Raw genomic sequence first — 26,585 nt, 5'->3', positions numbered from 1 at the left:
ATGTTTTCTAAACCTGAGTAAAAAGCGGTGCTAACCCTGCTACAGGTGTGAAGCGTTCCTTTACCCGGGGTTAAAAGCGGCGTTTAGAACGATGATAAAGCAGGGTGAAAAGCTACATTGAGACATATGAGAATAAATGACCAACATGACACGATATGCAACAATTAAATCAAACTGCATGTGAGATTTCTTTGAAAACTGGGTATAAATAAATAAAGCGATAAAGCCACAAGCACCTGTGGATCTACTGTATGCTCAGGTCATGAAGAGAATTATCTGAGGAATGAGTTCATACTGAAATCTCTGACTTGCACCGCTTGAGACACTGTACAGAAAGATTATTGGCTTCAAAATCACGTGAGAAGGAAATTGAAAGTCTCAAATGGGAGAAACACTCATTTGTGTTTCTATGGTCAGGTACGACACAGGCAGAGTGAGTAAAACACCCTGAGTAGATTATCGCTTCATGATAATGACATTAAACCAATCTTTCAACAAGTATTGTAGTTCATTAGCTCAACTGTGTGCTGGTTACGACTGACACATTAATAGTATTTTATTTTTTATAAAATGAGCATTACCTTCCTCCCTCCAGAGAATGTTGGCCACTAGATGGACAGCATGAGGAGAAACAGAGAGAGTGTTAGTGGACAGCAGAGACACACTGACTGTAATAATAGTGATTTCACGTTAATATGATCCCCTGAGCTACTTAAAGAATTAGTAATGATAGCCCTGAAGGTGGAGATGTGCTGCTGGATTAGATGAACACACTCCTGCTGAACTTCATTTCAATATTACCCTGTGCTTTTTCTCTGAGATTCCTCCAGTATGTCCCTCTGAGCTCACTGAAACCCAGCAGGCAGATATCATTAAAGCTCTGGACATGCACTCTTCAGAAACGAGTCTGGTTTCCATTCTGGTCATGTTTCTGATCAGCAGAAATACAGTGTAGAAAGATACGCTAAAATAAACCAAAACAAGTACAGCAACTGTAGAGAAATCTTTCGCAGTGCATGTTTTTATGTTTTCCAAACTTACTTGCATGAACGGTTGACGCGTGATATCAAAGTAAAATTTTATACTTGATTTTCATAACCTCATGAAATATCCACCTGCTAGTTCAACGTTAAGTCTTTTTTTGAGATATTAAAATGGCCTTGGGGTCTCTCAGCTCCCAAACATGAGGTTTAACATATAAAAGGCTTATTCAAAGGTCTTTTCAAGATGAAAAAAAAACAGCCTTTGTCCTTTTCATATGGGACTTGTCACCTGTCTTTTATGAGGCCCTTTATATTCAACAAGGACAATGTGTTAGGGAAAATATGACTGATGGACATTTTATTATAACACTTTGATAACAGTGCTGAGGAGCTCATAGACCGAATGTGTGTTTTGGACAGAAAACACTACTTCTATTCCTTCTAGTTTTATCGTGCTGATGCCCATGTCTTACTGTATATTACAGACAAATGCTAATAGAATTAAGAAATAAGGCATGAGAGGAAGGCACTGATCCGTGATTTACACCTCTTTCGGTTATGATGTCGGGTAAGGGTTGTATTGTGGTACTTCACTAAGGCCAAATGTGGACCGAAAATAATCCCCCATTTACTGACATAATCGGATTCATAGACCTTCATTTCTCTGTAATTGAACACTGCAAATTTAACAGTCCAGAAAATGCCTATAATTTTTCAAACAGGAATTGGCAAAGACTCCACAGGGTGTTTATTACTGTATGACCATTAAAAGCTTATTAATGACAAACTGTCCTTTCCGCATTGGTGACTTAATCACGTGTGAGCAGACTCGCCTGTAATGACTGAACCAGCAACCCGCATGATAGTCAAACACTTCATCCTAGCCAATACGATTCTCCCAAATACAGTATGAGAGTGACTGTAACCACACTGTAAAAAAGTCCTAACCTGCATTTGTTACAATAAAGAGCTATTTTTGCTTGTTTGGGCCCCATACAAATAGTTTTGTTGGTATAAACTGAGTATGTAGATGATTCGGTGTTATTAACATTTTTAGCCGACTAGATCTGCTACTGATTATTATTGCTGCTGATGCAGATCAAGTATGGACATGCTACTGCTAATAGATGAACTGCAGTCTAAATTGTTTAAATTCATTTTTATGTCTACTTTTAGCATGGTTTTGCACAGCGCAGTGGTCAACTACTGTTGTTTTTATTGTGCTTTATAGATACATTTTCATTTGATTTAAAATATGCTTGTGCATGAATAGACATACATCAATCCTGTAGCAGATCTAGGCAGGTGGAGCTGGGGAGGTGGAGGGGTTCAGACTATTTAAACATTGAGCAAACAATCTCATTGGCTGCAGCATCAGCAGAGGCCAATCAGCTTGTGCCATGTGGTAATGATGTGATTGCCTTAAAGGACTTGTGAGTCGGCGCCCTCTAGAGTTTCATGACTGAGCTAGATGTTTAAGTTAGATGTTAGCATTTTTTTAGTGCATAGCTCCGTACATAATCATTACAATCTTTGCTGAAATAGCTTCAGTATCATCACTCACGTGTCTTACGTGCCGAATCTTCCACAAACAGAGATGAGATGTCTTCATCCACGCCAACTTCGTTTCTAGCGATGCAGGTATAAGCCCCGGTGTCTTCATAACGCACACTACTGATGTGAAGCTCACTGCCATTAGCTGAAGAAACACAACGACACAGAGTTAAATGATTCAGTGCATTTACAGTGTAATTCCTATATTTCCTATCTGTTCCCTGTGAAAAAATCCAGCATTGCTGGGCCAGTATGGGATGGGATAATATTATTCTGTTCCCTTCATCGGTTTCATTTAACAAATATGCCTCATAAAATTAATATTTTTTATTAAATTTATCTTTTAATTAAATGTTATTTTAATATTAAATAAAATACAACACTCTTTCTTTTTATTTTTTCCAGAGGAACTTTGTGTACGCCAGGACAATCATCCACAACCTCAAATAAGAGAACTCTATATAGAATAGCTGAACATGGAAGTTGAAAAAAAAAAAAGGGGAAAAAAAAAAAAATGCAGTGGTTGAAAATTGCTAAAACAACTTTTACTATGTATACAAATGCAAATCTAAAGAGGCTCTGATTTCTGAGAGATGCACAGAGACAGCAATGCATTTAATCTATGATCTTGCTGCAAATTTCTTTCATAGAGTTAAACACTCATTATTGTGTAGGGATTTTAGAGGTTTTTGTATAATATTGTGCTATGATATCCCCCTAGCTCAGCTGTTATCCAACAAACACAAAGATGTCTGCCGAATATTTTCCTATTATTTGTTAGAATTATTCAATGTAAACCCATTATCCGTGCCTTTCCGAATAAGGTATTTGGCTTCGGGAACATCCCTAGTATCCCACACACACACATACACACACACACACACACAAACACACACACACACACAAACACACACACACACACACTCAGAAGAAAAAATGCCTCTAACAAAATCAACAAGCAACTACAGGGCAATAACATAAATCTCAAAAGTAACTTTGAAGTGTTTGTTTCTACAGTCGACCAATAACATTTTTCATTGACAGAGCTTTGGGTGAAGGCATTCTTAAAACCCATAAAGGCTTCCCTGTGGTGCAGCTAATACTGTGGCGAGTTATAAAGTCCAATACTTGGATTTATTGAGTGTCTGTTTTTTTCAGCAGAAATGGTTTCTTTTGAAAATGACCAAAGGAAAGAAAGGTAATGTTGGCATGTCTTGTCTTATATTTCACAAAAACATTAACTTTTTCTTTTACGTCAAGTTTCTTTTGTCAACTAACCTAAAAATATGTTTCATGTGGTGTTCATCTATTTTCATTTGTTTATTCAAGCCAAAATATGATGTAATATTGCTAAACCCTTTAGTTAGTTACACCTATGGAAATAATTTTTTCAGCGTCAGATCAAGGTCTTGATGGCACATTTAGAAATATTTGGCTCATTTCACATATATTCATAAGCTTGTCTCATCTCTGATCATTTTCCTGAGATTCGAACAGCAGCTATAAATTAAAAATGAAGGAAGACTCCAAGCCTAAGCTGGACATCATAGGCTACAGCACAGACATTTAAAAGAACAGAAGGATAATTCGCTTTTTTTGGCTTCAAGTGATAGGCTAGGTGAAGGCAATTATATTTATATTTTCTTGCTGTATATGTGTTATTTTCTTTACATTTTCTGCCAAAAAGTGACCAAAAAAGCACAAAACAAAAATCCTCATGAGGAGATCCTGTGTCAGGAGCCTGGGAGAAGACAGACCATGGTGGAGCTGAGGGAGCGTGGAGCCGATGGGTCGGAGGGCCGAGGTGGAGCCCGGGGCTTGGATGCTTGAGTTGGAGTTGAGGGATCTGTGGGCCAAGGCGGAGCTGGTGACTGGGAAGTCCCAGGTGGATCTATGCAGCTGACCGGAACCATTGGAGGAGCCGAGGGGCTGAAGGGAGACAGTGGAGATGAGGCAGAGGAACTGGATTGCTTTTGGCAGAGGCGGTGGGAGAGGGAGGTTTGGGCGGCACATTCCGAGACGAAAGAGACTTGGAACTGGGCAGAGCCAATGGCTATGAGGGCAACTTGGAGCTGGATGATGAAAACTTGATGCTGGACACAAAGACTTGGTGCTGGGCTGAACCGTTGGAGATGACGATGACCTGAGGCTGAACAAGCGGCAATGAAGATGACTAGGAACTGTACTTTACCAGCGATTACAAAAATTACTTAAAACTGGGCTTAACCACAAAATTGAAGACGACTTGAAACAGGGCTGAACCAGTGATGATGAAGAACGCTTGGAAGAACACTTGGAACTGGGCTGAACCAGCAGAGATTTAGTGTAGAAGAGATAGTGGGTGAGGCACGCCAGATATAAGAAGTCCCTTGTGTGATCCTCGAGGGAGCGATCTCCCTGCTCGAGGAGAAGCAGGCAAATATATGGAAGCCCTAAACGGCCATGGATTATTATTTTTTTTCTAACTTGTTATGATCACGACTTAATTTCTGCTCTAAATTACACAAATGTGCCAACAGGTGGCAGTATATTACCAAATATAACTGATGATGTGCTGTAAATGTCCACTTTAGTGTATTAGTTCATATTGGCTCAGATTGTACGAGTTTCGGACAGAGAGAGTTTTCGTGATCGCTTTATTTTGTGCAGTATTGTGTGCGTTAAGCGATTAACTCAACTGTTAAATGACTGATTATAATTATTTAGCTTGAAAGTGTATCTGTTATCGTTCACTCACCACAGTTTCACGATCGCAATAGTTCGGTGTGATACTAAACTTATTGCTTATTAAATTTTGATGTCACTGTATAGTATTCTGTTTGCACTTTATATCTTTAAGATGCTATTTTAATCATCGCAGTTTCAGTGTTCGTTTACCTCATTATGTCACTCAATGTATATTGATAAGCAATATGATTTATAGCCTATGTCATTTAATTCAGTGATAGTGTGTAACCTATTGTATTTTCTACATTTCTTTGAAGGAAACAACACACATACAGATAAACACGCTTCTCAAACAGCATCCCAAGATTGTTTTAGCCAATATCAACTGGATTAAAGTTGTGTTTTTTGGAAATCTGGAGTATTACACCTCTTTTTAATGGAAGATAGGAGGAAGACAGTTTAACGCACATGATATCACAGCCTATCCTACATGACGAATAAAAATAACAAACACATTACGTGATATAATTTTGTTTCAAATGAGCGAGGAAAATAAAATGTGTGTAATCTAAAGGTTTTTAGAATGATAGAATAATCTGGCATCTTTCTGAAGGCACCCTGCCTGCGCTTGAGCTCTGTTGATTATTAAACATGTTAATTACACAAACAAAATGTTAAGCATACATTTATTGAACAGTGATTGATTAGCCTATATGTATTTATTTATTGTAAACTTTATTATTAAGTGAAGTAAACATTTAACTGGAATATCCACAAGATATAAGTGACATAATGTTAACGTGAGACAATGAATGGAGGGGGAAAACCAAGGGCTTAAATACACAAGAAAAGATAACTAATGCAACAGGAAACAGGTGTGAACTAATTAGGTACCATGACAACTAATGGAATGAATGAGGGATAATAAAACGGAACATGCCAATAAATCCAAACAGAACATGACTGCGACAGATCCCAAAACGGCTACAGTTTAGTACCTTCTCTATTTGAAAACCCACCAGCAGCCACTGAATGTTAGTGCATAGTAATTAAAGACCTCACATATAAAGTGGGATAACGGTTTTTACTAAGTGCTGTGTGATTTTTGAAGGCTGGCTGGTATATTTGTGAAAGCGCGTGCACACACACACACACACAGTTCATGATGTTACTTTGATGGTGTTTCACTTTTATTCTTATTAAGCTTTGATGCTAATTAAATTCAGCCATAAAAACACTGCAAATGACTTTCATTACCAAATGGATTTCATGAATAAATAATTCTTCAGTCATTAAAAGGGTCTCTGACAACATTTCTCCATCATTTCATGATAAGTGAGAGTCGGCTATAGGATTGTTGTGTCTGAGTACTGAACTGGCCTTTAGAACGAGGACAGATTAGTGAAGCTCATGCACATCAGTGTCCATCCAAACCTGTGCACCTGTGAATACTGACGGCGTCACCTTTACAGAGTCATTCATTACTACAACACCTTAAAGATTCTGGGATTCGGTCACCAAAAGAATCAGCATTGGAGTAATAATGAGCATGAAGATAATTACGCTGCATTACAGATGAACTCTCCAAATCAAAGCGGCACTTGTAAACTGTAAACTGAGAAGAGAAGCTGATGTTGTGTGTGTGTGTGTGTGACATCTCAGGACGGCTGCTCTCGAAGTTCAGCGAGTTCTCTGATGCTGTCTTGATCACAACACAAGCCTCTCTGAATGCTGTCTGTGTCACACGAGCGCTTTCATGTGCCGCGTCAAAGATCACACACATGCTCTCTCTCTTCACTTCACCTCCATTCTCTCATCTCTAGCACTCTACCTTCCTGTCCTTCTATTGATCCCATTCTATCTATCCTCTAAATACAGACTCAACTCAAACAAGAGCTTCTCACTGCTGGCCAAAAGTTCTTACTCTTTATACCGCTTTATACTTTCTTTGCAGCTTGACTTCATATTTCCATATCAGGAACATTCATGCACTGCAAGTGGATTATAGTCATGAAATGATAATGAGCCTTTTGCTAATAATTCTCATAGAATTATTATGCATGCAGTATTTGTGAGCCTTTAAAATATTCATTTGTCACACCGCATTTAAAATAAACCCAGAAGACAAAAAAGTGGAAAAAAGAAATTGCCACCATTTCCAGGTCCTGATATACAGGACATACACTGTCTCTCGTACAGTTTGTTCATATACAGTGCTGATAAAAATGATGTTATGCATTAACTCGTGCACTGGGCATGATTTAAAACACCTTCAAGAACAAACAACATTTAAAGAGACAGTGAGCATGAAATATGAAGCGTGATCCAAGAAAAATCAAGGTGAATATCTCCATTTATTATGTACAAAAAGTGAGATTCGGTGTGTGTTTTGGATTGTAAAATATTAGTTGTTAAATTAGCCTAAGCAAGACAAAGGAGTCGATCATAATGAGTGAACGTTTAAAATGTCATTTCCACCACAGAATGCTATTAAATGCAATATTTCTTTTGAGAATTGGTGGAATTGGCAGTGAAGATGTATGTGTGCACTGCTGTAGATAAATAGTGTTTTTCATAGGCGTTGTAGTAATTTCATCAAATATAAGTCTTAGTCCTGTGTGAAATGCACTTTTAAATTTTTATCATGTTTAGTTTAGTCATAAGTTTTAATCGGCCAAACGTCAGGGCATTTTAGTCTAGTTTAGTAAATAAACTCATTTTCTTCAGGAATGCACGATGGTTAAATTGATAATCATGAATATTTTGCTCAAAATTATAATTGCAATGATTGTTGTCATTTTTTTTTTTTTTTAATATTTCATCAGAATTTTTTCACATATAAGCATAAATTATGAAAATGTTGATTCATTTTTACCTCATCTAGTTTTCTTATTTATTATAGACTATTTATAATATAAATGAACACACACTCTACATAATGAAAATTGGTAAAATAAGAAACTTCTCTCAATCTAAAATGGTGAAATTCCTAATAGTAATTCCAAATTACATTAATATTTTTTTTTCTATGTCGCTTTGTCAGTGTCTCGTCTTTGTCATGGAAAAAAAAATAAAAAAAAATCATCATAGTTTTTGTTAAAGAAATGAACATAGGAGTTTATCAACACACCAAATCAATATTATTTTTGTTTACCTAAAAAAACCCAATTCATGTAAACCAGCGATTCCCAATTTGTTTTGTCAGCCGAACCCATTTGATCTAAAATATTTATTTGAATTACCCCAGAGATTTTACGTTAATATTTCAATAATTAACAACACATTTGCGTGTTCATGGTTCTCTGATGCCAATTAATGTTCACATGAAATGCAGGTAAACAAATAAATATTTAATCATTATTTTGTTCACGTTTCATTCATTTCTTTTTATATTTTAATAATTATTAGCTTTTCATCGAGTCCGAACCCCAAGTGGGAAACCCTGATGGGAACTGTGGTTTGTGATTGTTTACCTTGCTTTATCTGCAAGTATAAATCAAGACTCTGTTTTACGTCGCCATCAGTGCGCTTACAAGTCTATCCATCTTCCCATATAGCAAAAAACAACAAAAAAAAATCTGTCGACACAAAATGACACATTGTGTCTCCGCACCGAGCAAGGCCTGTTATTTGTCATCTTGTGAAAGTAAATTTTTCAGACTTTGTGATGAAATCATCTTTTATCTTGATGCTGTAAATATTTCTGTGGACACAAACAGAAACAGAAGAGCTTGAAAAGAGCGGTTATAAAATATTAATGTGTGCATGAAAGCAGAGGGAAATGAAAGTAGACAGAATTACAGACATACCCACAACACAAGAGGATAATGAAGGGCCAGAGAAACACAAATCTTCATTTTGAAACATCTCTGAAATAAGCCACTACCTCTTTTCGCCACTTAACATTCTGTGTTATTTTAAACCTCACAAGAACGAATAAATAACCAGAACGCTGGAGCTGAAACAAATAAATGAGAGAAAAGAGACCTTGAAAGGCTCTTCTTTTCACACAGAACTTAACAGCACAGATATCTGATCTAAATAACAGCCTATTACAGGGTGTAATGGACCGCACTCAACCAATAAAGTGCTATCTAATAAGGGGCTACGCTGTAAACAATACTGCACCGCACTCCTGCTGGAAACGGCAGGTCTCTCCAAAACAGCCCATTTGCCTGGGCCCGCTATCGTTATTTCATGGACTGTTTTTATTATCATCATCATCGTCCTTGCAGGGAGCCGCAAACTCACTCCCACAGCACTCCCGAGCAACGACTTAAATGACAGCTGCAATCCGCCGCTGCCTACGGAGGATGTTTTTCATGCGTTTCCTTACATGATCTGACCGTTACACGTCTGTCTGTTTATCTACTGTCCGTCTTTATCCAATTCACAATGGGAAGGGCTGAGGATCGTACCGAGAAGTGAAATCTGCTTGGATCCGTGTGGCTGCAGGTCCAGGCCGTTCTTCAGCCAGGTGAGTTTGGGGTTTGGAATACCATCTGCATGGCAGTGCAAACTGGCAGCAACACCGGGTTCCTGGGCCTGAGTCTCCGGATAGACCAGGATTACTGGAGGCACTAGAAGGACAAAGAGACGAAAAGAGACTGTGAACAACAGAGAAAGTCATTCAGTTCCAGAACAATTGCTTTATTTTGGATTCCCCCCTTTGTGTTAGTCAGAAATGGTCATTTAATGAAACGAATGAGAGATGAGGTGGAGGGATTGAGCAGCGAACACACGTCCCGCTCAAGGCTCTTCATGCAGCTGTATCTCTCTTCAATTAGAGCGACTCTACTGACAAAACAAGTGCTCTAACAATCACGCTTATTGTCCCCGTTAATTTAAAATTCTTCCAGTGTTTTTCTCTCGCAAATATATTCCAATAAATCTAAACTGGATTGTTATCTTTGTTTCAATGCAGGGTTTCTTTATATTCCTTCATCTCCCTCGATAAAGAATGATGCCTTGTAATTGAAGGTTTGAACAACCCATTTTCTTTAGCAACACAATTTCAAAGGGTTTGAAATCCAACAAATTGCTTTTTTTTTGTTTTGTTTAATAGCACATATATAATGCTAAAACGGTCTGGAGTCACTTTGTATTCAGACCCACTGCCTTAAACCTTCTTTTCTTGCTGCAACTAAAGCAGGGTTTCTTTGCAAAACTGTGCAGGTTTCCCCATCTCTGTCTGTAGCCATCATCGCTGCATGAATGAGTTTTCGATCTAAACTTTCCTGCTTCACATCCACTTTCACATAAGCAGCGGTGTACCACAGGGTTCAGTCCTGGGTCCGCTGCTCTTCTCCATCCAAACCAGTTCCCTCAAATTGGTCAGCAAATTGACCCTTTGCAAAGACCTGCCTCCCTTAGTTACTGTTGCCATGGCACTCTCACGCCACACATCATGTTTTCATGCAGTGAAAAATGCATCACGGACCAAAGAGGACACTGACAATGCACAGAGCAGGTTATTTTTAATATAAACACCGGCTCATATTTCAAATTTTATCATTTTTTTAAAGAAATTCAAACACTTTGTGGCTCTTTAATGTGGCGTGACAGATCAAGCAGCATGTGAATCGATCATCCTTTCCTACTATAGTGCCAAATAAACATGAATGAACATCAGAAGGGATGTTGTTTCAATCATGGAAAGACATCAGTACATACCATAATCTACTCTCTCCTGTCTACTTTAAATTAAAGTCTGAGGGTATCACCGGCGATACCACCACGTTTTTTTTTCTTACCAGTGCGAAAGAGACTCAAAATACTCTGTCAATGTTGCACATACAATTAAGAGTTATACACCATTTTAATCTGTAGAATATCTTCTTTTATTTGTGTACACTCAGAGTAAAACAAAATTCTGTGCTTTTTGTAAAATAAAGAAAACTAACATGATGTGTGATCTCTCGTCTCCCTCTGAACGAAGTCCAATCTGATAGTTCTCAGAAAATGAACTGTAACTTAGTGAATACGAATGACAAAAAAATTTAACTTATGTCTAAAGAAACGTTGAAATGTCAGGTTTTAAATCGTGTTTAAGTCAAATTGAAAACAAGCATTCTGTGTTTATGTAATCTGTATGAAAAGAGACACATGTCAGAAATCCATGATTCAGCTCATTATCTGCTAATGCGGCCAATTTTTACATAATTCTGAAGCAAAAACTCTAGTCTACAATCTCCAATACCCAGAAGTCTTGTGAACACAGATTTAATATACTTTTTTTGGCCTTATTTCAGTGACTTAAGTTTTTTGTTTTTTCAATAACCACGGATAAACATTATTCCTTACATACATACATGTTCCTTACATATTATTGTAGCCTAGTTTGTGTTGAATACAGTGTAATGACACTTGTGTCATTAATGTGTTTATGAACAAATGAAATAGCACAAATGTCAGGCCATGTCAAAACTTCTCCAGGCTCTAAATCAGCCTCAGACTCCAGAGGGTTAATGAATGAATGAGGCATTTATATAAGGCTTTCTGGTGTAATACTGTACACCTTTGTCGGTTTGTCAGATTCGGCATTATGACTGGACAGATCGCCTGTCAATCAAACTCCAGGTGAAGGATGAATTACGGTAGCGGCCAAAACTTATGTCTGGAGGGGATATTTGTTTTAAATGACCCTTCAAGTTCGACAAAACCATCCAAAAATATATAGGCTAACTACAGCTACATGTTTTATATGCTCACATTCTCACAAGAAAAGCATACTACATTGACTACAACATAATCAGTTATTTCTTTGTATTACAGCCTGGCCATAAATTATGTGCGCACAATTTGGCATGTTTCAGTGTGTTATTATCACAAATAAAACAATTGAATCCAAGCACAACTATGCACTATGCTTACAAAATCTTTAGCAAACTATTTGAATAAAGTGTGATAAAGAACTGGTTTGGATGGAGAAGAGCAGCGGACCCAGGACTGAACCCTGAGGTACACCGCTGGCTGCGGCTGGTTATCCAGATATGATGTGAAGCAGGAAAGTTTAGATCGAAAACTCATTCATGCAGTGATGATGGCTACAGACAGAGATGGGGAAACCAGCACAGTTTTGCAAAGAAACCCTGCTTTAGTTACAGCAAGAAAATACGGTTTAAGGCAGTGGGTCTGGATATAAAGTGACTCCAGACTGTTTTGGCATTATATTGCTACTAAACAAAAAAAGCAATTTGTTGGATTTCAAACCTTTTGAAATTGTGTTGCTAAAGAAAATGGGTTGTTCAAAACTTCAATTACAAGGCATCATTCTTTATGAAGGAATATAAAGAAACCCTGCATTAAAACAAAGATAACAATCCAGTTTAGATTTATTGAAATATATTTGCAAGAGAAAAATATTGGAAGGATTTTCAATTAACGGGGACAATAAGCGTGATTGTTAGAGCACTTGTTTTGTCAGTAGAGGTTTTCCAAAAGGTTTTCCTAGGCTGGACATCACTTTTGGCCACTACTATACATGGTTTCTCTACTGCCATAAAATTTTAGTTCTGCAGTCCCTTGTGTTTCTCACCCCGTTTTCCTGGTGCCCCAAACACTGTACATGTTGAATGTCTCCTTTGTCTGACAAACTTATTTCAGGTTTTCAAAATGACTATAGTAATTTATCATATTGACATGTAACACCATAAAAAAGGTACACAACTTTACAACCCTTACAACAGAGTTCATGAAAAGCAAACGTGAAATATGAAAGATTCTACTACTAACCATTCACCTGGAGCACGTGGGTTTGGGACAGCTCCTCATAGCCGTATGCATGACAGCTGTAGTTCCCCATGTGAATCGTGGTCACCTTAGTAATGTAGAGCGAGCCGTCGTCGCCAAAGTCCTAATTGAACGGGAAGAAAGAGGCGAAGAATAAAACAGCAGGAAGTCATGGGATGAATAGACTATGCATCAGCGGTGTCCCATGAGCGAGCGGGAGTAGGGGTTTGTTCCTCACTGTCATGCTCTCTCAGGCTGATAAATGGCAAGGGTTAAAAATATAGCCGGCATTAACGTGATTAATGAAGCCGGTTGTGGTTTTGTGAGGATGCATCCCCTCATCTGGGGCTTAGGGCCGACTCAAGGGGGATTAAAACATTAAACTGTTTTGTAGTTATATGAGTTTGCTGAGGGTAAATGATTTAAGGACACGGAAGCTCGCTCTTAAACCCTAACACACCTGCAGCTTTATAGGGCGCACTGAAAAGGGCTTGACTGCCGTTCAGGGAACAAAACAGCCATTTGTTTGTTTAGGAGGTCGTCACTAATCCAACGAGATGGATGATCGGCTTCTGGAAAAACACGACTTTGCCTCCAAGTGATGAAGTTTTAGGATGAAGAGGGCAGAACTGACTCTCTTCCAAGGACACGGATGCTGCGGAAACCCAATGACAAAAACTAATTACTTTTTTTATTAAATAAAGATTATGCGACTGATAATACTTCACCTCTGCCGTAAGGCCGATATTATGCTGCATAACAGTGGTTTTCATCACTGGAGCTGTATTGGCTGCAACTTTCTGATGAAATGTAATTAAGAGTTTGTCGTTCAAATTTCAAAATCAATTGTCAGATAATGCCTTGTGATGAGGCTGAACCCAAAGAACAGCACCAAAACTATACAGTTAATAACCCCCTAATTAAAATAATCAGAAAACACACGGGAAATTCGGCTGCTATTAGTTTTAGAAATGGCAACCTTGAATCAGAGATGAGTGTTTGTCACATAACTGTGCCAAAGAGATACAGATGTGAACTGAAGGAGGTGTTTGATGCTTTAAACTAATAAAACATTAGGCATCACGTAAAACATGGTAACGATCAATACAATATAAACTCGCAATTCTGAGAAAGAAATCAATTCCAACTTTACTTGCAAATGTGACTTTATATCATGCAATTCTCACATGCAATTGTGAGATAAAAAGTCGCAATTACCTTTTTTATTTCATGGCAGAAACAAGCTTCCATACACTTTAAAAAATGCTGGGTTAAAAACAACCCAAGTTGGGTTAACTATGGACAAACCAAGCAGGTTGGGTTAATGCCTCTTTCACAAGATGTAATGTAAGTCGCTGGTCTGGTCAAGTTTCAGCTTAAAATACCCCACAAATTTGCCCCCTATTTGGGGGTGAGCAAAAACATGCCTTTTACTATATTGCTATATTGCTGACTAAAAAAAATCAATCCAAAATTGGTTGAAAAAAATGGCTGGGTGAAAACAACCCAATCCCCTAGCATTTTTTAGAGTGTACGTACTGTCCTTGTGTACTGTCCATAACGTACTGAATCCCGGTACACACATTCTATTTACCAATCAACACACAGATCGTTTACAAAACCAAAAAAGTTAATCACAGCTGTAGCTATTGAAAGTGTTTTATTGGCAATTTCCTCCTCTGAGTGCTTCAGGAGCCGTTGAGGTGTATTTGCCGGCTCCTCTTCGCTCCAGATCACACAACAGACTGCAGCTGGATTGAGGTCAGGACACCGGCTTGGCCTTTCTAAAATTTAGAGCTTCTTCTCTTTGAACCCTCAGCAGTTCATTTACTCCTGGGTCACTGTTGTGTTGTACGTCTTCCTGTGCTGAGTTTTACAGCATCGTCTGAAAACATCTTCACTGCTTCAAATGTAATGCTGTGTTAAAATAGTTAAAAAGTTTTTTACACATCACTGACCGGTGCAACAGAAACCAACAAAGTACCTGTAAATGATCCTATGTGCACCCTAAAACACTAGTTATTATACAGATATAAACACGCACCATATGTCTTATTTGATCAGTCAATAGTGAGAAATCATGTAGAATAAACTCATCTTTTCCTCTGGGAATGTATAAATTAGCCGTCCGGAGAATCAGACACAATCAATGCCAAAGACCTTACAATCAAAACACACTTACACATGCTGATGCTTCAACCTCTGAGTTTCCTGGTGCAAGAAGCAATCGTGTATTTATTTTAGAGCTGTTGATTTAACATGTTAATTTAATTAATTAGTTATGGGAAAAAATAAAGTTTTAAAATTATTAACACATTTAACACAACCGCCCCAGTCCTACATAGGTTATCTTATTTGATTGGTGACGAACATGAAGCAGGGCAAAAACTCACTGTGTGATGGAGCCTATAGAATGAGTTAAAATACCCCTAAAATTCAAGATATCAGGGCAAAAATGCCCCCGAAAGAGTTTTGTCTCATATATACTGTATATCAGGATATATTTAAGCAATATCACACGAGTGCTGTTTTGTCCTGAATAGCACGAGTGCAAATGTGAAATTGATTTTATACAACAGTTCAATAAAGAAGAAGTTAACCCTTGTGCATTGTTCAAATTCACGACCCTTTTGTTATGTTCGTGGCTGAAAACATCCACTAAATTAAACTGCTGTAAAAATGTATCAGATAAATATTTTTTTCAAATTTTTTTGCATAAATCTGTTAATCAACCTCTGTCCTGATCAAAACTACTAAATGTTTAAAAAAAATTCAAGATTTTTACTTTTTTATTGCCAAGTTTATAAATGATGTCACTGATTTGGGGGGAAAAAAACACATAAAATGACTTCTTTTCAATATAAAAAGTGATTGTGGACTGGATTTTTTTTACCTTTTATCACAGTCTTGGACATGTCAAAGATTAGTAACAACATTGGTTTTGATGCATTTTTAGTTTTTGTGCAGCATCAGATTTAATTTTTTTCTCCCTCATTTATTGTTCGTGGCTGTTTTTGCCCCATTGACTTCCATTATAACAACATTTTTTGATTGCAAAGCCATGACACCATAAAATCATGCATTCTTGATTTATGGTGGTTTTCCCTGTTGGGAAGAGGTAAAAATTTTCAAAAACTCGCTGTGTGATGGAGCCTATAGAATGAGTTAAAATACCCCTAAAATTCAAGATATCAGGGCAAAAATGCCCCTGAATGAGTTTTTGTCTCATATTTACTGTATATCAGGATATACTTAAGCAATATCACACGAGTGCTGTTTTGTCCTGAATAGCATGAGTGCAAATGTGAAATTGATTTTATACAACAGTTCAATAAATAAGAAGTTAATATTGTGTTATATTTTAGACAAAACATTGTCTGGTTTTGCTCAATTTTGGCAAGGAAAATATTACCAATAATGCCGGAGAAGAACTGTTGTGCGTCTCCGACCAACACACAGCATTGTTTAATTTCTGAATGAATCACATTTTGAATGAATCAGTCAGTGAATCAGTGATTCAATGGTCCATTTATAAAGAGATCCATTTACTTAAATCCTGAATCAATCAGCCGTTTCAATGAATCATATGAATGAATGATTCAATGACTTACTCATTAAGGCTTTTACCGCCACCTACAGGCAGTTATAGATTCTTATTTAGAGTATCATTTTATTAAAAATATATTTCTCATTTTTCCATATGAATAAAAAAGCATTAAGGGAATAGTTCACCTAAAACCGAAAATTCTGTCATCATCTACTCACCCTAATGTTTATTGAAGCCTAGAAGTCTATGTGTAATAAATTGTATGTTGAATCAAATACATTTTTTTTCTAAAGCTATTTTTTTTTTTTCTATTTAATGCTTTTCTCATTTAACACAACAATGACTTTAAATTATTTTTTTGTGGCGTAATTTTTTGTTATTAATGTTTGATGTTATTAATTTGCAATTAATTATACTTAGACCTGTGGGAACGTTTTCGCAAATTGCAAAAATACGTACATATCACTGCATTTTCCAACAGAAATTAACATGTTTTCACGTCTCCTTACACAATATTATGTTATGATCTCAAAACGCTTTTTACCAAAGTGCACGCTTTTAGCGTCACTCAGTGGACATTTCAAATTGAAAACGCAGTGATATGTGCGTATTGGTACAGTATTTTGCGACTCGCGGAAACGTTCCCACAGGTACGTTTTTGTAATGACTAATCGCCACATTGTGTAGTTAATTAGATTAACAATTTTAATCACTTGACAGCCTTAATTTATTTAGGCTACATCTACATTACTCCAGAAACATTTGAAAACTGAGTTTTTATTTAAAAATATTCCTCATCCACAGTATCATTTTAAAGCATTTTCCAAAAGTTGCTCAACACAATCGTCTTCTGCAGCGTCTCGATTCTCACTCCAGCTATGAAGCTGAGCGGCGGCGTCATTCAGCACTCTTCACCGGTGCTCGTTCTCGTTGACCCGCGCGTCCTCGTTGACTGGGTCAGTGTTGCAACATTCAACAAACACTTCATTAACATGCAATTAGAGTATAGTAATGAGCGAGCGCAGAAACACAACCCCATGCTGACAGGAATGCAGGTGAGCTAAACACAAGCGGGACACACCTCATTAAGCACTACCCATTCCCACCCCGAGCATGTCCGCTTCTCAAAACCTGCACATGATTTGCAGTGCTTTGAAATCAGCACGGCTCCTGGCCCAACTCCTGAGAACTTATTTCCAATTACATCATGATATGAAGTGAAGGAAATTATAAATAAATATGTTTAGAAATTGCAAACGGAAAGTGTGCCTCAGAATACAGAGCATGTGTCCTGATAATGAACATTAACATTTCTAATTTGTTTTGGCATGAGCTTCTATTCTCCAACATACTGATTAATTGGTGAAAATCAATGCAACCGGACCCCGACTGAGCCCTGTGTTCTAGATGATTATCAGATATGCAGCAGCTGCCCAATTAACAGGAGGATGAAATCATTTCACATCAGGAAAGAAACTCAGCATGGTTTCTCACCTTGAGAAGGTGTTCTCAGTACCGTTTCATGCACAAAATTCCCTTATAGTCCAAAATACGCTGAAAGGGCACAGTTATGCTATCGCAAAAAGAGCTACTCCGTAAAAATCTTTTGTCAGCCAACCATAATGTGCATAACGTGAGATCAACATCAACCATAAAGGCTTTCCAGACAGGATCAGGTCAATATTTCATGCAGGGGTGCTCCGGAAAGATGTTTTGAGTTCAAAGTCTAATTACACAGACATGTATTTCTCTAGCAGGGATGATTCATGTCGACCTTCTTAAATTAAAATAATCTTTGTAAATTCGATCTGCCACACCATCATATTTCAGCATACATTCAGACAGGAATCAATGACGCAGTATAAAGGCGGACGGTTTTAACTGAAGGGGTATTTTTCATGACTACATGCACCGTCATAATGCAATTATAGAGAGATTTAGGTCATTGTCGGAGTTCTGTCACTTCGGTCTGGTTTATTCTTATTCATCGCCCCCACCGTCATTTTAATTTTTTACAGTAATACAAATCATTTAGCTCAGTTAGAGAACAGACATTACAATTAAGAACTGAATGTGTCTGCTGAATTCAGCAGGAGACAGATTTCATTCATCACGAGAGTGAGGAGCTGACTGACAAGACGATGGCGGAAGATTTGGTTTCGAATCGAAATGTTATAGTGCCTATTTGGCAATAATTTGGATTTAAACCCAGTGCTAATAGGAACCTGCAAAGGATTAGTTGTGTTTTCTAGTTTTTCATTAAGAATAATAATCAACCCACCATTCAAGCAATTGCGGCTCCCCAGAATTGGCACTAATTTGAAAGTGAAAGTAAACTGCGCACATGCCGCACGTGCATTCATAACGGTGCGTGTCTACTGCCGCAGAGTGTTATCAGATCATTCCTAAGCAAGCTCAACGTTCACAGGAATTCATTAAAAAACACTCACTCTGCTCCACACCGTTATGAATGCCTGTGCAGCCGTGCGCTCTTCACTTAATCGAGGTGCGAGGTGCAACAGAGGGAATATTGACAGACAATATTGCGATTTATCTTAACCTCATGTAAACACAATACTTGGTTCAAATTGATTTTAATACCAACAAGAAGGCATGTAAACACTTTAATGGCATCTATTCCAAAGTGCGCGTGTGCGTGATTTATGTTTCATTAATGTTGACAACGTTGCACAAAATTAATATAATGCAGTATATTGATGGTTAAAAACATTGAAATGCAGACATTTTTAGATGCATCACCAGAAAAATGACTGTGAACAAATTGGTGTGTTTGAAGAGCTTGTCCAGACTGTATGCGAGATCATCATATGTGCTGTGCACTAGGGTATTTGAGAATAATGGCCATAAAAATAACCATAATTCTTAGTGAATAATCAGAATGGTGAAAATTGCATGTAAATGGAAGTGAAGAGGTTTGCTCGTATCATGCAAACATCTTACTGAGTCTTTACTCTTTTAAATTTTGTTTTATACCATTAATTAAATACAATTATTGATGGCCAAACAATGTTTAACTTCTACATATTTAGTTCACAATTCTCTTTAATTCTCTTTAAATTTTGCTTTATTGGAATGATCCAATTGCGATGTCACCCATTTAATGTCACAACACACAACGCTACTGGGGCATGTTGTCACGGAGGCTGCATTTTCTTTTCTTTCTTGGACAATAATGATGCTCAACAGTTTGATATCAAAGTACTCACATTGATATCTTCTAGATCCAGGAAGTTGAGGATGATGCCGTTTCTCTTCCAGATGATGGGCGGTCTCAGAGTGCCCTGAATGGCGCAGGACAGCACAGCGCTCAGGCCAACGGTCACTGTTGTGACGCTCAGACGCTTATCGTCAGCTAGACTGAGCTGAACCACCTCTGCAAGACAAAACAACATTATGATGATTATCATGATGGAAAAACTTGTCATTTGCATAAATTGCATTAAATTGCATCCAGTTTTGTTTAGTTTGTCTAAAAGCCAATAACACTCCGCATAGGAAAAAAAAAAAAAAAAAAAAAAAAAAAATTTAAATAATATTTTTTGCTGTGCTGTGTTGATGTGAAGAACACATATTGGCTAGCTTAAAAAATAAATAAATAAATAAATAAATAAATAAATAAATAAATAAATAAATAAATAAATAAATAAATAAATAAATAAAAATAAAAAAATAATGCAATAAAATAATAAATAAAATAAATAATAAAATAAAACAATAAAATTACTTTTTTAAATATTTTATTTTATTTTAATTTGTTTGTTAGTACATAACATAAAATAGTATGCTTCTTTTAAAAAGACAAATCAACATGACTATTGTAACTGAAAATTAAGGTATGAACCAAACTATAAATCTAATTTGAGAAAAACTAATACATTTGATACACAATTTTTTTTTTTCTTGTCCAGCAATTTAATGTATATACATTTCATAGATATATAAATTCCAGCAATCAATATACAGCACAGTCCAAAAGTTTGGAACCAAAAAGAAGTTTCGTCTGCTCACCAAGGCTACATTTATTTAATTAAAAATACAGTAAAAACAGTAATATTGTGAAATAATTTAAAATAACTGTTTTCTATTTGAATATATTTGACAAAGTAATTTATTTCTGTGATCAAAGCTGAATTTTCAGCATCATTACTCCAGTCTTCAGTGTCACATGATCCTTCAGAAATCATTCTAATATGATGATCTGCTGCTCAAGAAACATTTAATGTGTACAATTGTACAAAATATTTGTCTACAATATTTTTTTCAGGATTATTTGATGAATAGAAAGTTCAAAAGAACAGTGTTTATATGAAATCTAATCTTTTGTAACATTATAAATGTCTTTACTGCCACTTTTGATTGATTTAATGCATCCTTGCTGAATAAAAGTATTCATTTCTTTAAATTATTTTCAAAAAAATAAAAATAAATATTCTTACTGACCCCAAACTTTTGAACGGTAGTGTATAATGCTACAGAAGCTTTGTATTTCAGATAAATGCTGTTCTTTTCAACTTTCTATTCATCAAGGAATCCTGCAAAAAAAAAAAGGACACAACTGTTTTCAACATTGAAAATAATCATAAATGTTTCTTGAGCAGCAGATCAGCATATTAGAATGATTTCTGAAGGATCATGTGACACTGAAGACTGGAGTTAATGATGCTGAAAATTCTGCTTTGATCACAGGAATAAATTACTTTGTCAAATATATTTAAATAGAAAACAGTTATTTTAAATTGTAATAATATTTTCACTGTTTTTTACTGTATTTTTAATTTAATAAATGTAGCCTTGGTGAGCAGACGAAACTTCTTTTAAAAACATTAAAAATCTTAGTGGTTCCAAACTTTTGGACTGTACTGTACATATATAATAAAATTCAGAAATATCAGAAATCTAAATAAACTATAATTATAAAGAAATATAATTATTTGTGCAATTCAGTTTGTTAGAGACATGGGAATGATTTAAGGTTCAAACTTATGCTCTTCAGAAAGGAAACGCCACTTTAAAATTTGACAATTTGTGGATGATCCTTTAAAAAATATGAGCAGTTGGACCTAAAAACATTCGATGAACAGTTGTGTGCAAACAGGAACGGCTCAGACAACGCAAATGTCTCCGGATGACCTCGGGTCAATTGCAGTCTGGCTTTCAGATCAGTCATATCACAGCTAGTGTCGGCGCGCTGACAGCAGTCTAAACAGAGCGTGCTGATGCTCGAGTGCTTCAGCAGATGATCTGAATGCAGTGGACGCTCTCTGGAACAAACGTGCTGTTTGTATGATTTCCTGACAGTTGCAGGTGGGTTTAATTCTTTCAAATGAAAAGAGCTCATATGGGTGATGTTGGGAGAGCACTGCGGAGCCGAACACATTGATTTGCTCTGGTTAGAGGGAAGAGGAGATCATGCACCTGCCTGTCAGACAGCAGCCGTCATATCTGAGAAAGCAGCAGGTGCAAGAGGAAGGAACGGCCCATCAGATGGCTGTGCTGAACACGCTTCGGACACGTCACGTCCTCCACTGCAGATAATGCAGCATTCGCTTCACTAGCAATGAGCTGTGATCCACTGCGTGATCCAGACCGCTGCACTGGCTCTGGGAATGTTTGCTCCACTACACTGGAGATGTTCCCTGTCAGAACACTCTTCTCCATCACTGACCGTGTCGTTTAAAGTGCACTTTTATATGGGTCTAAACTAAAATGATGGGTCTTTAGAAGAGAATATCCTTATCTTTATTTATGGTAAGTGAACTAAATTAACATTGACAAAATGTTTTTAGTTTTATCTTACGTTGGAAATTCTACTTAAAGGATTAGTTCACTTTCAAATTTAATTTTCCTGATAATTTACTCTCCTCCATGTCATCCAAGATGTTCATGTCATTCTTTCTTCAGTCGAAAAGAAATGAAGGTTTTTGATGAAAACATTCCAGGATTTTTCTCCATATAGTGGACTTCAATGGACACCAAACGGTTGAAGGTCAAAATTACAGTTTCAGTGCAGCTTCAAAGAGCTTTAAACGATCCCAGACGAGGAATAAGAGTCTCATCTAGAGAAACCATCGGCCATTTTCTAAAAAAAATTTACAATTATATACATTTTAACCATAAATGCTCATCTTGAACTAGCTTGTAGACACTGCTAAGTGTATTACTGCCCTCCACAGGTCAAAGTTTGAATTAAATTGTCATGTACAATTTGCTAGTTCAATTATATAACAGTTAGTTCAAACTTTGACCTGTGGAGGGCAGTAATACTTTAGCAGCGTCGACACTGCTGGAATTCTAATAGAGAAGATAAAGAAGAGAGCTAGATCAAGATGAGCATTTATGGTTAAAACATATATTTTTTAGAAAATGAGCGATGGTTTCTCTACATAAGACTCTTATTTCTCAACTGGGATCATGTAAAACACTTTGAAGCTGCACTGAAACTGTGATTTTGACTTTTAACCATTTGTTGCCCATTGAAGTCCACTATATGGAGAAAAATCCTGGAATGTTTTAATCAAAAACCTTAATTTATTTTCGACTGAAAGAAAGACATGAACATCTTGGATGACATGAGGGTGAGTAAATTATCAGGAAATTTTCATTTGAAAGTGAACTACTCCCACTCATATTATAGTTCATTATCTTTTTAGCTTTTGATCATATTGCAATTAAGTAGTAAATAGCCAAAAAAAAAATATTATATTGATCTACATTAACACTTTGGCTTATGTCTAAGAAAAATATATTCATCAGACTCAGACTTGGACACAATAATGTGGAAGTGAGGTAAAACTCAAACAGGGATGTTTATTTGCAGATGTGGCAGGAACACAACGCATAAACAGGTAAGAGATGCAATTACAATAAATAAGCTTTTTACTTTGTATCAATGTTTCTGTCTTTGGGAAAATAAATATTTTTGATTAATATTACATCAAAATTTAAGGTTTGAACCAAAGCATTTTATTTTTTAAAGTTGATCCAAAGTATAATTGTTTATTTGCATTTTTTTCCCATATAATTTCATCATCTTTTGATGAATTACTGCTGCTGAGATTACTAGAAAATGCCCACAAATGTGTTGACTTTCTGTTTCTCGGATTTTTGTGGAAAAGGCTCAATATATAATAATGCTAATGAACGCAGAACAGTGGCATGTTTTAGTGTGACCAGAGCAACACCAGAGCAGATAGAGCCGGGTTAAACAGGATTGTGGGAGGCTAGAGAATAAGACAGAGACGTTTTTGTTCATTAAAAAGCGGTGCAAAATTATAGTGAGTAGTTTAGTGCTGTAGTTACTCCAACCTGTACCCGGCCATGAGCACGGCTTTAAATTAACAAGCGCCAAATGAAATTTCATGAATTCTAACAATGCAATGTTACATGAATGTGAACAAACGTGAAGGACGCTCTGTACAGTTGACGGGTCAGTGCTGCTTCATCACGAAAATGTAAGTCTTTCTAATGTAAATAGTCAAGCGCTAGAACACGAGAAAGGGCGAGCTGTGGGAAGTTCAACATCCGAATCGTGCGCCCTGAATGCCATGTCTCAGACAGCTCACAAATACTAAATCTTTCATGCCTTCCTGTGATTGAACGGACAAATGAACACTGAATTATGTAAAAAATGCAGTTTCTGCGAGTATCCTAGTAAACATAGTTGGTTTTGTCTTCAGTTGAGAAAGAAAATGCATGATCTGTGCATGCATTCACTCTTAAAGTGACAGCATCCCAATAATCCTGCTGCTGTCTGTGATTTTAATGTTAACCAAACAACAAAGGACAAAAAAATCACTCACTGCTCTTGAACTTTAAAAAAGGATATGAAGATGTCTTATTTATTTGATTAGCTTACTTTATTAAGTTTCCGTTCCTAAAAACTACTGTTAGACCTGCCTGAAAAGCACTGTTTACTCAGTGTTTACTTTTTTACTTGTCTTTTAAAATGTAGGCTATTAAAATTATATCAGTTAAGCTAGTAGTTTTAGCTGTGGTATCGTAGTTAGGGGCCAAGCCCCGAAGGGGCTGTAGCCCCTATTGTAATTGTACGTTTTCCCTTTTATTATTATTATTCTTCCTCCCGAATGGGAGTCTATGGCAGCCCTATCAACGGAACATGAGAAAATGATGAAATTTGGCACAGTTGTAGAGATGCTCATGAATAGTGATTGGACCAAATTTGGAGTCTCTAGAACCAACTCTATAGCGCCACCACAAGTTCAAAATTTCAACATTCTAACGGTTTTAACATTTGAACTGTTTGTCATAGAAAAATTAAATTTAGTTCATCTGATTCGTCTCTTCATGCTGATGCTATTCAACTTCTTACATTAAGTCTCCACCCATTACAGTAGCAGCCATTTTGAAAAGTACAGTATTTGTTTTTTTCGCTTCTCCTCCTTCAAAATTTGTCCAATTTTGTCCAATCTTTGATCAGGTGATCTTTGGTCTGAGCCGCACAGAAATGACTGAACAGATTTTTTTTATTCATCTTTGTTCAAAAGTTATGATGTCACAAAGTTAACGAGGTTGACCCAAAATTGCTATAGAGGCTGTATCTCGGCCAAACTTTGAGCAATCAAAACTAAAATTGGTACACTTGATCAAGACCATGATCTGAGGTTCCATGCCAAATTTGGGAACAGCGCCACCTACAGGTCATGAGATCTGAAAAATGGCTATTTTGGCCAATAACTTTTGAACACTTTATTAGAAAATCAAGATCTTGGTGTCTATGGATTCCCTGTGCCATGCCGAATCCGTGGATACTGATTTTGCCATGATGGGATGTACCACGTGTCCGCCATTTTGAATTTTGTCATAAATTGCAATAACTTTTAAACAATTTGACATATCATCACAAAATTTGGTACATATGACCATCAGAGTGTCCTGAAGGTACATGAGAAGTTTCAGCACAGCGCCACCTAGTGTTCCACAGATATAATGATTTTTGCAAAATTGCTTATAACTTTTGAAAACATTATCCAAAATTTGTCTGCTTTATGTCATTTTATTCCCTGGTTTATGCCGATTCCGACAATGTGTCATTTGTCATTTTCCTTAAATGTACCTGTCTGCCATATTGAATTAAATCAAAAACAGTTTTTTCGCTACTCCTCCCACAAATTTTGTCAATTTTGTCCAAAATCAGCTCAGATGATCTTTGGACCGAGCCGCACAGAAATGACTGAACGGATTTTTGATATTCGCTTTACCATTCCCGAGATATTCATCTCTGAATGTGACCTTGCTTGTGTTTGTTGTCTTATGCTAGTTAGCTTAGCACAGTAATTGCTTAGCATGCTAAACTATTGCTATTCTTTCTAATGTGGTCTTCAGTCAACAGGTTAACCAAAACTTAGTTGGCATTAAATAACTTTGCATACTAATATGGTTAACATGCTATGAAGCTTTTTTTTTTTTTGAACTCTTTCTAAAACTGAAACCTCTGCTTAGCATAATGATGAACTTGCATGGCTGTTTTGCTCAATGTGTTACGCCACGGGATCCCGAATGCTCTGCATCGTGGGTTCGAAACTCAGTGTGACACATGCCCAGACCGCATGAGGTACTGTGGCAGGAAAAGATGCAGAACTTGTGTCTGTTCTAGGCATTCTGCCTAAAACTGGTCTAATCTGAAGCTATCACATGCAATTCCTTTATGTCCAAATTCGTAGTTATTCTTCTTCCCCTGTATGGTAATCAATGAACCATAAGAAGGAAAATTATCAAATTTGGCATGCTTGTAGTGATAGTAATTAAAAGTAATTTGACCAACTTTGGAGTATCTAGGACTAAGTCTATAGCGCCACCACCAGTTCAAATATTCACTTTTGTAAAGGTTATAACTTTTGAACCCTTTGTTCCAGAAAAATGAATGTCAATACAACTGATTCCTCTCTTCATACTGATCACATTCAATAGCTTACATTAAGACTCCACCCAGTACAGTAGTGGCCATTTTGAAAAGTACAGTATTCCATTTTTTCACTACTCCTCCTACAATTTTTGTCCAATTTTGTCCAAAATCAGCTCAGGTGATCTTTGGACCGAGCCGCACAGAAATGACTGAATGGATT

At 36.8% G+C, this 26,585-nt stretch overlaps 1 protein-coding gene across 1 annotated transcript in view; it reads right to left on the bottom strand.

Annotated features, from left to right (window-relative positions):
* Positions 1 to 26,585, bottom strand: part of fstl4 (follistatin-like 4) — a 216,327-nt gene that overhangs the window by 20,582 nt on the left and 169,160 nt on the right. The window contains exons 7-11 of the mRNA XM_067375723.1: positions 19,710 to 19,876; positions 12,939 to 13,059; positions 9,623 to 9,784; positions 2,548 to 2,682; positions 582 to 608 (exon numbers count right to left, since the gene is read on the bottom strand). Coding sequence (XP_067231824.1) covers positions 582 to 608; positions 2,548 to 2,682; positions 9,623 to 9,784; positions 12,939 to 13,059; positions 19,710 to 19,876 — 612 coding nt within the window. The remainder of the gene's footprint in view (positions 1 to 581; positions 609 to 2,547; positions 2,683 to 9,622; positions 9,785 to 12,938; positions 13,060 to 19,709; positions 19,877 to 26,585) is intronic.

The sequence above is a fragment of the Chanodichthys erythropterus genome, chromosome 22 (assembly GCF_024489055.1).
Source record: "Chanodichthys erythropterus isolate Z2021 chromosome 22, ASM2448905v1, whole genome shotgun sequence".
Lineage (NCBI taxonomy): Eukaryota > Metazoa > Chordata > Actinopteri > Cypriniformes > Xenocyprididae > Chanodichthys > Chanodichthys erythropterus.
Note: the sequence above shows the minus strand (reverse complement) of the source record. Positions and strands in the feature narration are given on the sequence as shown.